Source organism: Psammomys obesus, unplaced genomic scaffold, assembly GCF_907164565.1.
Source record: "Psammomys obesus unplaced genomic scaffold, mPsaObe1.curated_primary_1811, whole genome shotgun sequence".
NCBI classification, from domain to species: Eukaryota; Metazoa; Chordata; class Mammalia; order Rodentia; family Muridae; genus Psammomys; species Psammomys obesus.
In genome coordinates this window covers 1451591-1468055 of record NW_026596430.1, presented here as the reverse complement: position 1 = coordinate 1468055, position 16465 = coordinate 1451591, and the positions used below count along the sequence as shown (strand labels likewise).

At 41.1% G+C, this 16465-nt stretch overlaps 1 protein-coding gene across 1 annotated transcript; it reads right to left on the bottom strand.

Annotated features, from left to right (window-relative positions):
* Positions 1–7350: 7350 nt before the first annotated feature.
* Lrit2 (leucine rich repeat, Ig-like and transmembrane domains 2) lies at positions 7351–12014 on the bottom strand. Its single transcript, XM_055597813.1, has 3 exons — positions 11905–12014; positions 10828–11609; positions 7351–8108 (listed from the first exon to the last, which is right to left on the bottom strand). The coding sequence occupies exons 1-3, from the start codon at positions 12012–12014 to the stop codon at positions 7351–7353; spliced, it is 1650 nt and encodes a 549-aa protein (XP_055453788.1).
* Between the last annotated feature and the right edge of the window lie 4451 nt (positions 12015–16465).

Here is a 16465-nt window from a genome sequence, read left to right as displayed (position 1 = left end):
TTGAGAGAATCCTGAAGTGAAAGTTTCTGGTTTCCTTGAAGACTGAGTTTTGTCATGTGATGTTTTGCTGCAAGCTGAGTATGTGATGTTTTACTGGAGGTCAGCTTGTGAGAGGGCACATGGATGTTTTACTGTGAGCTCTCTCATTTGAAGGGCTTGACTTTGGCCAGATGGGAACCTCTGTGGGGGGACTCTGATGAGAGGAAATACATAGAGACCCACACACTGTGAGCCATTGCTTTTTAGATCGACACAGATGCACTGATCTTTGTGCTTCAACACTTGACTTCACAGAGAGAAACGTTCCAGAGAATTTCTCAGGGCAATCCAACTGAGTCTTGTGGCTTTCACAGACTTCGTGTTGCTGCTTGGTGTTGGCCTTTGGACTGGACTGCTGGTATCCTGGAGACTAAGTTTGCTAGTCCTCTGAAGACCCATTGACCCTAATCTGCAGAAAGTAGATAAAAGAGGTCTACAGCCTTTTCCCTACTAATCTTCTACCTAAGGTTAGGGGTTGAAAGAGAGGTAAAGGTATTTTAGAACCCTAAATAAAGCAGGTTTGGTGAAAAATATAAGGCTACAGAATCCAGCAAACCTGCCATGGACATTGCCATTAAATGGCAAGCACTTACTCTTTTCTGATGGTTATCAAGACTCCAGTTGTGGAAAATGGACTGAAATAAAAGATAAGATGCTACATGAGGACCAAGGCTATATGTGTCCACCTGGTATGTGGACACATGGATTTCTGGGCCGTTGGAGCTGGTGTCGAAGACATTTATAGGCCATTATAAAATTGTACTAATGGGTCTCTTGGTTGAATGAGGCTTAATCACTTGTCATTATGCAATCCCTGACTCCTATATGTTTAGAGTCTATCATCTATGCCAGTCTGTTCTGTGTCAAGATAGACAGGTCCAACAAGAAAGAAGAGGAAAGAAAAAAAAATCCTCCTTCAAGTTTCTGGAACTAAAGATGGCTTCATACTAAAAATTCCTTAAAAAATAGTGTTCTTGTCTAGCATATGTGAGGTGAGGCCTAGGAATTTTATCCCCAACACACACACACACACACACACACACACACACACACACACACACACACATGCATTCTTACATGGAGTGGTGGCTTAAATTTGAATGACCCCCATAGGCTTATATATTTGTATGCTTGGTCTGGAGTTGAAGGACTGTTTAGGAAGAATTAGGAGGTATGGTCTTGTTGAAGGAGGTGTGCTTGAGGTTTCAAAAGTCCATGCCAAGGCCAGTATCTAGCCACCCTTTCCTCTGCCTCTCATTTACTCTTTCACTGTTTCTGCCTACTGCCTGCAGATCAGCATGTAAAGCTCAGAGCTATGGTTCCAGTACCATGCCTTTCTGCTTCACACCATGATGATAATGGAGTAACCCTCTGAAGCTATGTGCAAGCCCCAGATTAAATGCTTTCTTCTATAAATTGCCTTGGTCATGGTAGAACAGTAACTAAGATACATGGTCGAAATCCTAAATTGATTTGAGCATAACATGTCCCAAATATGACAATGATAGATAAAGTTATAGAATCCTTTAAACATGAATTAAGCAAAAAGAAGTGTAGGAAATCAGCATAGATGTCATGATATAACGTATACAGGTACTTCTGGACTAACAATGAAGTTACAGCTCCAATAAAATCATCATATGTTGATAAATATACTAAAAAAAAAAAACAAAAAAAAACTAAGAGCTGTTTTAATACCCCTTACTTAACCAAACACCTTAACTTAGCAACATAATACTGTGATCTCAGTTGTTTCCCTTGTAATCATTGTCTTGGAACTAAGCATATCTAGAGAGACTCACAGTGTATTTCACTAACTCAGGGGGGAAAAAAATCAACATTCAAATTCAGTTTTATTTCTGCTAGATGTGTATTGTTTTTGTACAATTCAAAAGTTAAAAACCTTTACCTAGATCTGTTAACTCATGACCATATGTACTGTGAATCTTTGAGATTTTTCAAGTGGTAACTCAAGAGTATTTAAAAACACCCTATTCCAAGAAGTCCTCTCTAGACCACATTCTTCTGCCCCAAATCTCCAAGCCCAAACATACAGCTGCAAACAGCTCATCAACATGCTCTGGACACTCACTCCTAGGATTTCTCCTCTTCCGTGTCCCTTCCCTCTTCCTGCCTTTCTGTTCCAAGTCATCACCAAGGTCATTACATCATCTCTTTCACCTTTATGATAACTCTAGGCTACTTTATGATGACTGCATACTCTACACCTCATATACAAACTTCTTTTATTTCCACAGATGGAAACATGAAGAGGCCAGCAGCAGCATAATTTTTTCTCTCCAGACACTTGCTTTAAAAAAGTATATCATAGAACACTTCTCATTAACAAATTCCTACTATATTACGTGTGTTGTTATATATGCATATAACTAAGGACATGTACACACAAAATAAAAATATAGAGTTTGAGGAGTGACAATAATATTGTGACTATAATTTTTTGATTTATTTTTATTAATTACAGTTTATTCACTTTGTATCCCAGCTGTAGCCACCTCCCTCATCCCCTCCGAATCCCACCCTCCCTCCCTCTTTTTCTCCTATGTCCCTCCCCCAGTCCAATGATAGGGAGGTCTTCCTCCCCTTCCATCTGACCCTAGTCTATCAGGTCTCATCATCACTGGCTTTTTTGTCTTCCTCTGTGGACTGGTAAGGCTGCTCCTCTCTTAGGTGGACGTGATCAAAGAGCCAGCCCATGAGTTCATGTCAGAGATGGTCCCTGTTCCTATTATTGGGGAACTCTCTTGGACACTGAACTGCCATGGGCTACTTCTGTGAAGGGGTTCTAAGTTATCTCCATGCATAGTCCTTGTTTGGAGTGTCAGTCTCACAAAAGACCCCTGTGCCCAGATCTTTTGGCTCTGTTGCTCTCCTTGTGGAGTTCCTGTTCCCTGCAGGTCTTTCTATCTCCCACTTCTTTCATAAGATTTCCTGCGCTCTACCCAAAGTTTGGCTATGAATCTCAGCATATGTTTTGATACCCTTCTGGGTAGACTCAGATCCAACAATTTATTGCATACAAGAAACACACCTAAGTCACAAAGATAGACATTACCTAGAGTAAAGGGCTGGAAGATGGTTTTCTAAGCAAATAGACCCAAGAAGCAAGCAGGAGTAGCCACTCTAATATTTAATAAAATAGATTTTCAAATAAAATTAATCAAAAGAGATGAGGAAGTTCATTTCATATTCATCAAAGGTAAATTCCACCCAGAAGACATTACAATTCTAAACATCTATGCCCCAAATACAAGGGCACCCACATTTGTAAAAGAAACATTGATTAAACTTAAACCACACATAAATCCCCACACATTTATAGTGGGAGACTTCAACACCTCACTCTCAACAAAGGACAGGTCAACAAAACAGAAAGTAAACAAAGAAGCAATGACTCTGACAGAGATCATGAATCAAATGGACCTAACAGACATTTACAGAACCTTTCACCCAAACACAAAAGAATTTACCTTTTTTTCTCAGCACTTCATGGAACTTTCTCCAAAATAGACCATATAGTTCATCACAAAGCAAGCCTCAACAGATAAAAGAAGATTGAAATAATCCCTTGTATCCTATTTGATCACCATGGACTAAAACAGGACCTCAACAACAACAGAAATAGCAAAAAGCCTACACACACATAGAAACTGAACAACTCACTACTCAATGACAGCTGGGTCAGGAGAGAAATAAAGAAATTAAAGACTTTCTAGAATTCAATGAAAATGAAGGCACAACATACCCAGACTTATGGAAAACAATGAAAGCAGTGCTAAGAGGAAAATTAATAGCACTAAGTGCCTTCAAGAACAAATTTTAAACATCTCATACAAGCAACTTAAAGGCTCACCTGAAAGCCCTAGAAAAAAAAGAAGCAAACATACCCAGGAGGAGTAGATGGCTGGAAATAATCAAACTCAGGACTGAAATCAGGAAATTAGAAACAAATAAAACAATTCAAATAATCAATGAAACCAAGATCTAGTTCTTTGAGAAAATCAACAAGATTGACTATGTTATTTTAAACCTTTTATGTGAGAACATACACTAAAGTATTTCCAGGTAAACTTGTGGAAAGTTTTGAATTTGCTTTAAAATACAATATATATGCCCACCTCTCTCTCTCTCTCTCTCTCTCTCTATATATATATATATATATATATATATATATATATATATATATATATACACACTCACACACAATATGTATGTATACACAGTTAGGCAAAAAAAAGACTAGAAAACCTTTAAAGTTTTATTGAAGTCATCAGAAGGGGAGGAATAAGCTTTTTTCTACTTTTGGTACAATAGCGTCTTAATTAGGGTTTTCATTGCTGCACTGAAACACCATGACCAAAAAGGAGTTGGGGAGGAAAGGGTTTATTTGGTTTACACTTCCATATCACAGTACATTGTTGAAGGAAGCCGGAACAGGAATTCAAACAGGGAAAAAACCTGGAGGCAGGAGTTGATGCAGAGGCCATGGAGGGGTGCTCTTTACTGGCTTGCTCTACATGGCTTGCTCAGCCTGCTTTCTTATAGAGCCCAGGACCATCAGCCCAGGGATAGCGCCATCCACAATGGGCTAGGCTATTCCATTATTAATCACTAATTTAAAAAATGCCTTACAGGCTTGCATACAGCCTGATCTTATGAAGTCATTTTCTTAATTGAGGTTTCCTCCTTTCAGATGACATTGGCCTGAATCAACTTGACATAAAACTATCCAGAACAAATAGGTAATTTCCATTTTAAAATGTTTAATTTCTTTGAAGCTCCTGTCACCTCCAGGTTCTTTATTCCTTCCCCCAACATTTCCACAAGGCTCCCTATGCCTCGACCAATGTGTGGTTGTGAGTCTGTTGGTAATTGTTTTCAGGCACTGCTCGATAGGTGGAGCCTCTCAGAGGACAACTCTGCTTGACTCCTATCTGCAAGCATAGCAGAGTATTGTTAATAGTGTCATGGGTTGGTTCTTTCCCATGGGGGGTCTTGGGTTGTGCCAGGCATTGGTTGGACCTTCCCTCAGTCTTTGCTATATCTGCTCTTTCTTTATCCCTGTACATCTTGTAGGCAAGATGAATTTTGAGTCGAAAATTTTGTGGGTGGGCTGAGACAACTAACCAGGGCCAAGAGGAGCCTGCTGAGACTGAATCACCAACCAAGAGTCTTGCATGGTCTGGACCTAGGCCCTCTACAAAGATGTAACTGATGGCCAAGCTCAGGTCTCATGTGGGTAACCTAGTAAGGGGAGCAGGGACCCTATCTGACATGCACTCTCTTGCCAGCTTTTCAGTTATTTCTCCTTGGAGTGATTGTTTTGCCAGGCCATCGGTGAAGAGGACATGCTCAGACTTCATGAGCTGGGGTCGATGGAATGGGGACTCCCATTTTCTGAGGAATAGGAGAAGGGACTGGAGGAGAGAGAGGGAGAGTGGGATTGTGGGGTGAAAAGGGATTGGGCTATAATCAGGATATAAAGTGAACAAACGAATGAACGAATGAATAAATAAAGGTTTAATTCTTTCCAGAAGAAAAGGATAAGAACCTAAAGAAATGAAGGATGATTAATTTGTTTTTTTTTTTATTTAATCACTTTACAGCTGGATCACAGCCCCCTCTATCCACTCCTCCTAGTCCCACCCTCACGCTCCCTCCTCCATTCCCCTGTCTTTTAAACAGGGAGGACCCCAAAGGGTACCAACGCAAACTGGCACCTCAAGTCACAGCAGAACTAAGCACATCTTCTCCCACTGAGGCCAGACAAGGCAGCTAAAGGAAAGAAATCCAAGGGTAGGCAAAAAAAGAGCCTTTATTCTGGTTGTTAGGAAACCCACATGATGTCCAAGCTACACATTAACAAATGCGTACTCATATATAGGTTTGGCCCATGCATGCTCTTTGGTTGGTGGTTAATCTCTGTGATCCCCCATGGGTCAACATAGGTCTTCTTGTGGTGTCCTTGACCCCTCTGGATCCCTCAATCCTCCCTCCCACTCTTCCACAAAACTCCCCAAACTCTGCCTATTGATTGGTTATGTGTCTCTGCATCGGTTTCCACCAGTTGCTGGATGAAGCCTCTCAGAAAATGGTTATGCTAGGCTCCCATATGCAAGCATAGCAGGGTTTCATTAATAGTGTCAGGGGTTGGCATCCTCTAGTGGGATGGGTCTTAAATTGGGCCAGTCATTGGTTTGCCATTCCTTCAATGTCTACTCCATCTTTATCCCTACACTTCTTGTTGGTGAGACAAATTTTGGGTTTAAGGATTTATGGGTGGGTTGGTGTCCCCTTCCCTCCACTGGAAACCCCACCCTACTACATGAAGTGGTGACTTCAAGCTCCATAACCCTCACTGCTGGAGTCACCCCATAGTCTCCAGGAGCCTCCCCTGTCTCAGAGGTGCCCCCCACTTCCATTTTCTCTCTGGATCCTCACTTCCCTCACTCTTCACTCACCCTTCACCTGATCCCAACCTCTGTTCTCCTCCCCATTCCCCTCCCACTCAGTTCCCTCCCTCCATCTGCTTCAGATGCCTATTTTATTTCCCTTTCTGAGTGGGATTTAAGCATGCTCCCTTGGTCTCTCTTTGGCTTCTTTGGGTCTGTGGATTGTAGTATGGTTATCCTGCACCTTATGGCTAATATCCACTTATACTTGAGTACATACTATGTGTGTCTTTCTGGATCTGGGTTATCTCACTCAGGATTATCTTTTCTATTTAGATAATTAATTCCAATATGAGTATTGTCATCAATTTCTAAAATGCTATTTCAACTACCATTGATTTTCATTACATCCTCATGAGCACAGTGGATGCAAGGCCAGTCTCTGACTCCTTGGTAGAACAACAGGATTCATCCTCTGTAGCCCAGTGTCCTCCCACCTGCTAGATAGATGATGGGTGAATCGTTGACCTTTCTGAGATCAAATTTCTTTACCTACAGTAAGGAACTTCTGCCTTCCCTTGCAGGATAATGCATGTGAGATGGTCTACGTAAACGCTGTAAGGTTGTGTTACTAAGACTAACACTTATTAATTTCTAGACACAGTCAGGCATAATAAAATGGTCGGTTTAATAAGTCAGAACTCCATTGGCTTTAGCTCTATGAAGATAAAATACCGTGTCCCCTTTCGCATGTCCGAACTCCCTCCATCAATTTCCTTAATTAGAACACAGTAGATGCTCAATAAATACTTGATAAATGGATGGAACCAAGTTGTGCTGTCATGGAAGGGTGGATTCCGAGACTGGAGATCCATCCATTCCACTCTGTGGTACACTGTTAACTGTTACCCTCCTTTTCTATCTCCTCATTATCCTCCATTACTCTGAGAACCTCACCATCCTCATAGACAACTGGAGGATCTTTGGAAAAGCTATCCTTGCACTGTGGTGCTGCTTGGGGGCATCGTAGGGTTTTCTTGTAAAGAGGGCTACAGCACAAACACCACTCATGACAGTTGTATGGGCCCTGAGATGCCCAGACATAAACACCAACGGGCAGTGCCAGGAGCACAGCACACAAGACCACAGTGACATGCAAGAGGTGCTCACGACTCTCCAGCCCACCACTGTCTTTTCCTGTCACAAAGACCACACACTGGCCCTGGCTGGGAGGCTGACTCCTCAGGCTGAGGCATGCTTTATATTCTGTAGCAGGGAGGAGATTATCCACAGCATATGAGTTGATTCCAGGGCCTATATGGACCACCTTCTTCCTGAGAGCTTCATCAGATTTAATGTAGAGAGTTAACCACTGCTCCTCTGGGAGGCTGGTCACGGTGAGCCACTCCAGCAAGATGCCATGCACTGTCTGCTTGACAACCCGTAGGTCAACATAGGCACTGAGCTCTGAGGAGGTGGAAGGAGAATGCCATCCAGGCATGGCCTGGGCAGGCTCGATGTAGAGTCTGATGACAAGGGAGCGTCTTCCAATGGAGTTGAAAGCCATACAAGTATAATTACCACTATCCATCAGGTGAGCTGCTGGGATGACAAGCTGGGACAAAACAGTATCTTCTGCAATTGATGAGACCAACACTGAGTGAAAAAACAAAACAGCTGTGCATTTCTTTGATAGACAGCTGGAAAGTTCTAGCAATGCTAGGTCTTATGTTAAAATGATGGGTATTATTTATTAAGTATGTACCTGTGTCAGGGGTTATCTTTCTGGAAATGCTGTAGAGTGAACAGTTAATTTGCATATAGGATGTAGAGGGTTGGAGCAGTTGATTAGCTTATCCATGCTTGTTCAGAGACAGCAATTATGTGAAGTCCATTCTTCTATCTAAGAGGACAACATTCTTTTAGCATTAGTTGTACCCATTTGGCCCTACTGAGCCTAATACCATGGCTTACTGAGATTTTTCAAAATGGTGTGATTAAGAGATATTGTGAGCTCCAAAGGAGCTCTTATCTCCCAGGGGTGCAGTGCTTCAGAACCTGGATACCAAATACTTGGGCTCCCATCTCTTTCATGTGCATGCTACTGGACAAAGTGCTTAAGTTCTCTTAGCCTCAATTTCCTTGTCAAGAAAATGAGATGACATGTGCTCTACAAGTTTATAGAAAATGCCATGAAGTCTTACCTGTTATTATTTCCAGGAGACCAGATATGACACAGTATCAAGAGTGATTATATTGGGACTGGCAAGATATCTCAGCAGCTAAGTTTACTCACTGCTCTTACAGGTAACCCAGGTTTGATTCCAAACACACATATGGTAGCTCATAGCTGTCTGTAACTCCAGTTTCAGGGGATACAATATATTTTTCTGGTCACTGAAAGCATTAGGCATGCATGTGCTGCACAAACACACATGAAGGTAAAACACTCATTGACCAGGGTAGTTTTATGTCGACTTGACATAAGCTAGAGTCATTGGAGAGGAGGCAGCCTCAATTAAAAAAATATTTCCATAAGATCATGCTGTAGGCAAGCCTGTAGGGCAGTTTTTAAATTACTGATTGATGGGGGTGGGTCCATCCCTAGTGGTCCAGGGTTCTTTAAGGAAACATACTGAGCAAGCTATGTGGACCAAACCAGTAAGCAGCATTCCTCCATGGCCTCTGCATCAGCTCCTGACTCAAGGTTCCTGCCCTGTTTGAGTTTCTGTCCTGATTTCCTTCAATGATGAACAGTGATGATGAGGCATAAGCCAAATAAACCCTTTCCTCCCCAAGTTGCGTTGATTATGGTGTTTTGTCACAGCAATAATAACACCAAGTAAAATTCCAGAGACATAAAAAAATTAAATAAAACTTTTTTTTTTTTTTTGAGAAGAGATTTCTCTGTGTAGCCTTGGCTGTCCTGGACTGACTTTGTAGATCAGGCTGGCCTTAAACCCATGGAGATCTGCCTGCCTTTGTCTCTCCAAAATAAAACATTTTTTAAAAAGAGGGTGATAGGGCATAACTGAGTATCTTTCCTTTTTTCTTCTCTCTCCTTCCCTCCCTCCCTTTCTCCCTTCCTCCATTCTTTCCTTTCTTCTTTCCTCCTCCTCTTCTTCCTTTCTGTTTTTTTTTTTTTGAGAAAGGGCTTCTCTGTGTAACAGCTCTACTTGTCCCGTAGGTGAGGCTGGCCTCAAACTAAGAGATCCACCTGTCTCTGTCTCCCAAGTGTTGGGATTAAAGGCAGGCACCACCACTTTCTGAATAATTTATTGATTTTAAAAGAAACTAGAATGATGAATCTTGTCTTTCTTGTACTGTCAGCATTTAACATTTTATCGATATGGTAAGATCAAAATATAGAGAAAACTGAAAACTCAGTAAATTGCATATATATATATATATATATATATATATATATAATTGACTACCTGGAGGCTCATCATCATCATGAAAACTTACTTGGCTGCATCCCTCAAATATTACTCGATCTCAACTGTTCTACACAAAAGCGCTAAGAAGCTACAAATGTCCTTTCAGCTTCAACATGCTCCTGAGGAGGTCTTGCCTGGCTTTGGGAATTGCTAAAACCTATTCCAAGAAAAGAGGTGCAAATACAGGTCCCAGTTTTCAGCTCCTGGAAGTCATATAATCCCTCTAGGCTCTATTATAATTTTGAGCTAATATTATCTGATTAACACAGTAATAGAAAGTAAATATTTATTTGATATGTAGAACTTGATATCTTATGACGATCACTCAAGGGGAACACTGCAGAAATAGATACATGACTATACACATTTTTGGCCCCAGACTGAGTTAAAATCTCACGAGGAGGGCCTTATAAATCTTATTTCATATAAGCATCCCACATGATTCTGGTCAGACAATGTTAAGAGGTAAATAACACTTACTAGGAAAAGTTCTAGCTAGAAATTTTAGTGTTGTGATTTTTTTCATCTAGAAGGTTTCCAAACATTGTATTTGTTCATATGTAAGTCTATTAACATATACATACTATATGAAATCATCAGCTCCAATTTATCTATCTATCTATCTATCTATCTATCTATCTATCTATCTATCTATCATCAATCTATCATTCTATATCTCTCTATATATTTATATGTAAGACCTGCACGTATCCACTTTAAACAGTGATGATAGTGGAATGCTTTCTTGTACTCTTTTCTGTTCTGAAGAGCTAATGCACATATATGTCAATCTTACTTGCATTCGTTCTTTGTGAATGACACAATTTACACTTCTGTAATGAGAAATGGTCCTTACAGACCTCTACACTACATACGTATGTATGATACACACACACACACACACACATACACACACACACACACACTTGACTTACCATCAAATACTCTCCATGTGCTCAGGGGATACTTCCATGCAATGGTTGGTGAAGGACTGGCTTGTGCCAAGCATTGCAGGGTCACATTCTTTCCTATCTGGATAGTGACATTTGCGCTAGGGGTTGAGATATTTGGCTTCATACAAACACCAAGCTCAGTCTCATGTAAAAGCTGTCCTGCTTTAGAGACAGGACTCTGGCATATCAGGTAAGAATTCACCAGAATGAACGGAGAACCGATGGACTTGACAAACTCAACAAGCCCCCTTAAACGGCAGTCACATTCCCAGGGATTATTGTGCAATGACAGCACCATGTTGGAAAGAATCTCAGCTCCACAACCATGCTGCTGCTGTTTCTGATAGGCTGGCCAGTTTAGGAAGACACCCTTGGCTACAACTGTCAGCCTATTGGAGGATATGTCAAGGTATGTCAGATTGGCTAGGAACTGAAGAGCCAGTTCAGGAAGTGCGTCAATCTGGTTGTGTTTGAGATCCAAGACCCGCAGGAGCGGTGTGGAGCGGAACGCTGTCCATGGTACTGAACGGAGCCTATTCCCCTCCAGTCTCAGCTCTCTCAGCTCAGGCAGATCGTCCAGGGCGCCTAGGTGGATTACAGTGACATTGTTAAAGTTGAGCCAAAGGTATTGCAAAGTTCTCATGTTGGTGAAAACCCCCTGGGGAAGTTCAAATAAGGGTGAGTTTTCAATTCTCACTTGCTTGAGTTCTTCGGGAAAGTTGTCTGGAATCTTTCCCAAAGACACAGACAGGCACTGAAGACTCCTGTATAAGAAAGCAGAAAAACTTTAATAAGCATCAAGGAACCTGTAATTGTTACTGGGTGTATCTTGTCAATAGACATGAGGATTAAATAAAAAAAAATAATAAACTTGAAATAAAAGAAATTGATGTTGGTAAAATGTTCTGCTCAAATAAATTCCAGAACCAATTAAAATGAATCACATGGAGATTTAGCTGATTTCCCACAGACTCTAAGCCTGTGTCACACCATATCATTCCTGAAGAAAGCTCCTCCCTTCCCCCCATCACCCTCTGGAGTCCTGTCAGCATAGCACACCTGCCAAAACTCTCCTCTGAGCAGGTACACCCTGGCAAACAGAAACGCTGAGCTGCATGTGTATCCTGAGAGAGCAGAAATTGCAAGAAACAGCAAAAAACAAAAGCCATATTTATCTGTAGGCAATACCTTGTGTGTTTTAAATAGGCATGGTCTTGCTTCTGAATAGGAAATCCTATTATTGGTAATCCATGACTATGTAGGTCAGCACAGCCAGACTAAAGCCCTGAATGCTTTGAGGTCTGTTACAGCTCTGTTCCCAAGCTCAGGCAAATCCTGTGTGGAAGGACTTGTGTCTGTTAACTGAGGTGAGACAATCCATCAAGTTCTGATTTTTTAGTTTGGAAAAAGAAGTGTAGATCAGACGTCAAGTTCTATTTTGCTTCTACCTTCTCTTGGCCTCTTACGAAGAATCCAGGGGAATAATCAGGTGTTTTAATCCAGAGCAGCACAACTCAGGACTTGGGCAAAATGCATCTAATATTTCAGAATTCAAGAATGAACCCTGAAAACCAAAATTTCCAACTATTTTCTTGAAGTGAAAGCAGACGGCGAGCAAAGCAATTCTGCGATTATTTCCCTCACTTGCTGTGTGCCAAGTATGTGTTTAGACATACTTCTACTGCACCAGACAGCTCCTTCTGAAACTCACAGCACTAGCATCAGAGACACATCAGGGTACTCTTCCAAAACGGCAGTTTACAAATATAAAGCCAAAGCTTTGGGGTCTTGGGCAAGAAGCTTAATGGTATAAGCTTTTACAAAACACAGAGTTCCAGAGCACAAAGAGCAAGTGCCAGGCTTGTAAATGTTATCTATGGTAAGACACTATTCTATAACTCTTCACTCACCTCGTGTTCATGTTTATTCACTGTAAGTCATCTTTGCCAGGCACGATGGTGGTAAGAAAAAAAAACTGCTATAGCTATTTTCTCATTTAATCTTCTTTGTTCTTATGCTTCTGATTCTTTTTACTTGTAGGCCTCTGTTTCTCCTCTGCAAAAATGAGAATATTAACAGACATCTCACAGTGTGTTTGGGAAGTGTTTAAATTAACTAAAACAAAATGCCCAGTGCACAGTAGAGGCTCAATAATTCACCCTGTATAGTGACAGAGTCTAAATGGGCAGAAGTTTCAACTTTCTTTTGAAATGGAGGCATATCAAGAAAATATCAAAATTCCATGTTCTTGTAAGACTCATGATATACACTATACCCCACAAAAGGCTTCAGTGAAAAAGAAATCCGCTTAATAGCTAGCCAGTGCGGGGGAAATGGGTCACAAGTTAAGCTGCTTACATTCCAGGCTTCCCACTCATGCCAGATGCATTTTCTGCCGTTCCTAAGCAATTTAACTCGACATTTGGATACATCTTTGCGGTTACTTTCAAGGTAAATACCAATCCCAGCAAGGAGTGTGTTGTGGGCTCCAAGTCTTTGTGAGATGGGGAGATGTGCTGCTCTCATTACCTTTCAAATGATGAGGAGGTGATACTCACTTGCAAGAAGTGCCTTCACAAAGCAAGGTCCTTCCTAAAGCAACACACACCCAGGGACAGGCTGGGGAGTCTGTCAGTCCCTAGCCCATTTGACCTCAGAAAATCAACACTGACATATTTGCTCCTGAACCCTCTGCCAAGTTTCACACAATTTAAGCTTGCTTCATGGGACTCTGCAATTCAAGAGGTGGGTGTCTGGAAGCCTTTCTTTCCTCTTACACCCAAATAGAGAAGCCAAAAATTAAAAAGCTTCCTCCTTTCCTACAATATCCTCTCTGTCTATTCCATGCCTCACCTAGCATAAATTCAGACCTACTCAATGTCCTAGAAGTTGCCTTAGAGCTTGTTCGGAATACCTACTGTCATGTCATCTTAGGGACTGTCTGTATCATTCACCTCTGCAACTCTTTCCAATCATGATCCTTTTATTTGGAAAAGGAATGAGAAGTAGCTGGGGGGGGCTGGATAATGGTCTAGAACAATTAAAGATAGTGGGGTGGCAGATCTGATGCTCAGCAGCAGCTACAGGCAGGTCAGCCTTGGTGAGAGGTAGTCCATGTTGTCAAGCCCATGCACAATCTCCATCTGTGCATCATGCCCACTTTGTGAGCCCACAGAACAGGTCACTTTATCTACTTAGTTATTAAACTTCTTCTCTGCTGAAGTCACCTTTTGATGAGCATTTACATGGAACACAAGTCTTTCCATGTCCTTCACCCATTTGGAAAGATCTATCCACAAACTTCTTCCTCAAAATCTTTCTCACTAATTTTCCAATCATAGTTTTTCCAAGTCCCTGACCATCCAGCCAATCCATTGGCTATAGACCATGAATCAGGGGATATTCATACATCTGGCCATTTCTCCTCTGGACAAAATGTATGGCTGTGTATACTGCCAGAAGTTCTACCCACTGTAAATATTATACTTCATTGGTGTCTTTCATTGTCCCAGAAAAGGATTGCAATAATGGAGCTGTTAACTTCTGGATGGTGCAGGCTGTGCTTCAGCTAATCCAACCAGTCAGAAACCTGCTGGCAGATGGACTACATTGTACCACTTCTTCCATGGAAAGAAAAAAGATTTGTCTTTTCTGGAGTAGATCATTATTATGGTTATAGATTTGCCTTTCCTGTATGTAATGCTTCTGCCAAAATCACAACCCATTGACTTACTGAATGCCTTATCCACTATCATGGTGTTCCACACAGTATAGCTTCTGACCAAAGAACTCACTTCACAGCCAGAAAGGTGAGATACTGGGCCCACAATCCTGGAATCCACTGGTCTTCCGTGTTCCCTGCTGTCCTGAATCAGCTGGTCTGATAGAAAGATGGAATGTCCACCTAGGGACACACTTACAGTACCGTCAGATAGCAGTACCAGCCTAGAGGGAAGAGGAAAGATACACCAGTAGGTGATATACGCTTTGAATCAGTGTTCAATATATGGTGCAGCTTCTTCCATGGACAGGATGAATCAAGGAATAGAAACAGGCATAGTTCCACTCACTATCACCTTTAGCAACCCACTAGGATAACTTTTGCTTCCTGTCTCCATGACCTTAAGTTCTACTGGCCTAGAAGTTTGTTTGCAGGGACAGGAGCATTCCTGCCAAGAGCCATAAGAAAAGCAGTCCACTGAACTGGAAGTTCAGACCTTCCCCTTGGCCACTTCAGGCTGCTGATGTCTTAAGTCAATATCCTAAGAAGGTAATAACAGTGTTAAGAGGGGTGATTGATTCAGATGACCAAGGGGAAATATTTTTTTCCAGTTTAGTTTTAATTTTTTTAATTTAATTAATTAGTTAATTAATTAATTTACTTACATCCGATCATAGCCCCCTCCTTCTCCTCCCGGTCCTACCCTCCCTTTTTCTTCCCCCTTCCCATTCCTCAGAAAAGGGTAGCCCCACTCCGAGCTCATCAAGTCATGTCAGGACTGAATGCAATGTGTCCTCCTAGTTGGATCATTTTTTTGATTTTGTTTGTTCGTTTTTTACAATGGAGGTAAGAAAGATTATATCTGGAGTTCAGGAGATTCTTTAGGGCATTTCTTGGGGCTGTCATAGCCTGTGATTAAAGTCAATGGGAAATTACAACAGCCTAACCCGGAAAGGATGACAAAGGGCACAGATCCTTCAGGAATGAAGGTATGAGTCACTCCTCCAGAAAAGGAGCCAAGTCCTGCTGAGGTTCTAGCTAAGGATGGATGGAATACAGAACAGGTAGTAGAGGAAGGTAGTAATGAATGCCAACTAAGGCCACTTAACCAGTTGCAGAAATTAGAATTATTGTTGATGTGATTGTTTCTGTCATATTTGGTTAATAGTGTGTTGGATTCATACAGATACTTGTGTTTTCTTTCTTCAATTTTCTTCTCATAAAATGTAACATCAATTAAGAGAATATCAGTGGTTTTTATATTTAAGTTTTGAAGTACCAAAACAGTGTCCCTCAAGGGAGCATTGACACATGTTTAAAATGTATAATATGTTTGTAGTTATGTAAAGAATAGTTCTATCATGTTAGGCATAATTATGACCTTGTGGGTGTTTATACTTGGAAATTAAGCATGACATACGGGAGTATGATTATGTGTCAGGTTGACAAGAGGTGAACTTGGGATAACTATTCTCAGTTGTCAAATTGATTACTGGAATTAACTAAAACACAAGCAGCTGGGTACACCTGTGAGGGATTTTTCTTCATTAAGACATTTGAAGTGGTAGGACCCATTTTTAATCCAGATCTTTCTTCTAGGATGGGAAGATTCAACTTTAATCTGGAACCCAAGTTCTGTTAGAAGCCCATATAAAGAACATGAAAGAAAGCATCTTGTTTTTTTCTTTTTCTTTCTTTCTTTTTTTGCCTTTCTGCTATCATTCTTGAAAAATCCATTCTTTCACTGCCATTAGAGCCTACTTCTTCAGGATTCTGGCATATACTAATGACCAGCTGAACTATCCATGGACTGAGCAACTACTGGATTTTTGAACCTTCTGTTAGTAGACAATCATTGTTGAACAAACTGAATGATAACCTGTAAGCCATTCTAATAAA

What these genes read in the sequence shown, in the direction of transcription:
- Lrit2 (XM_055597813.1), bottom strand. Translation starts at nt 12,014, where the DNA reads ATGGCTTTTGTTTTTTGCTGTTTCTTGCAATTTCTGCTCTCTCAGGAT. An exon ending in TCAGAGGAGAGTTTTGGCAG is followed by an intron (nt 11,610 to 11,904) that starts GTGTGCTATGCT and finishes TTTCTTATACAG; the next exon opens with GAGTCTTCAGTGCCTGTCTG. An exon ending in CACATGGAGAGTATTTGATG is followed by an intron (nt 8,109 to 10,827) that starts GTAAGTCAAGTG and finishes TTTTTCACTCAG; the next exon opens with TGTTGGTCTCATCAATTGCA.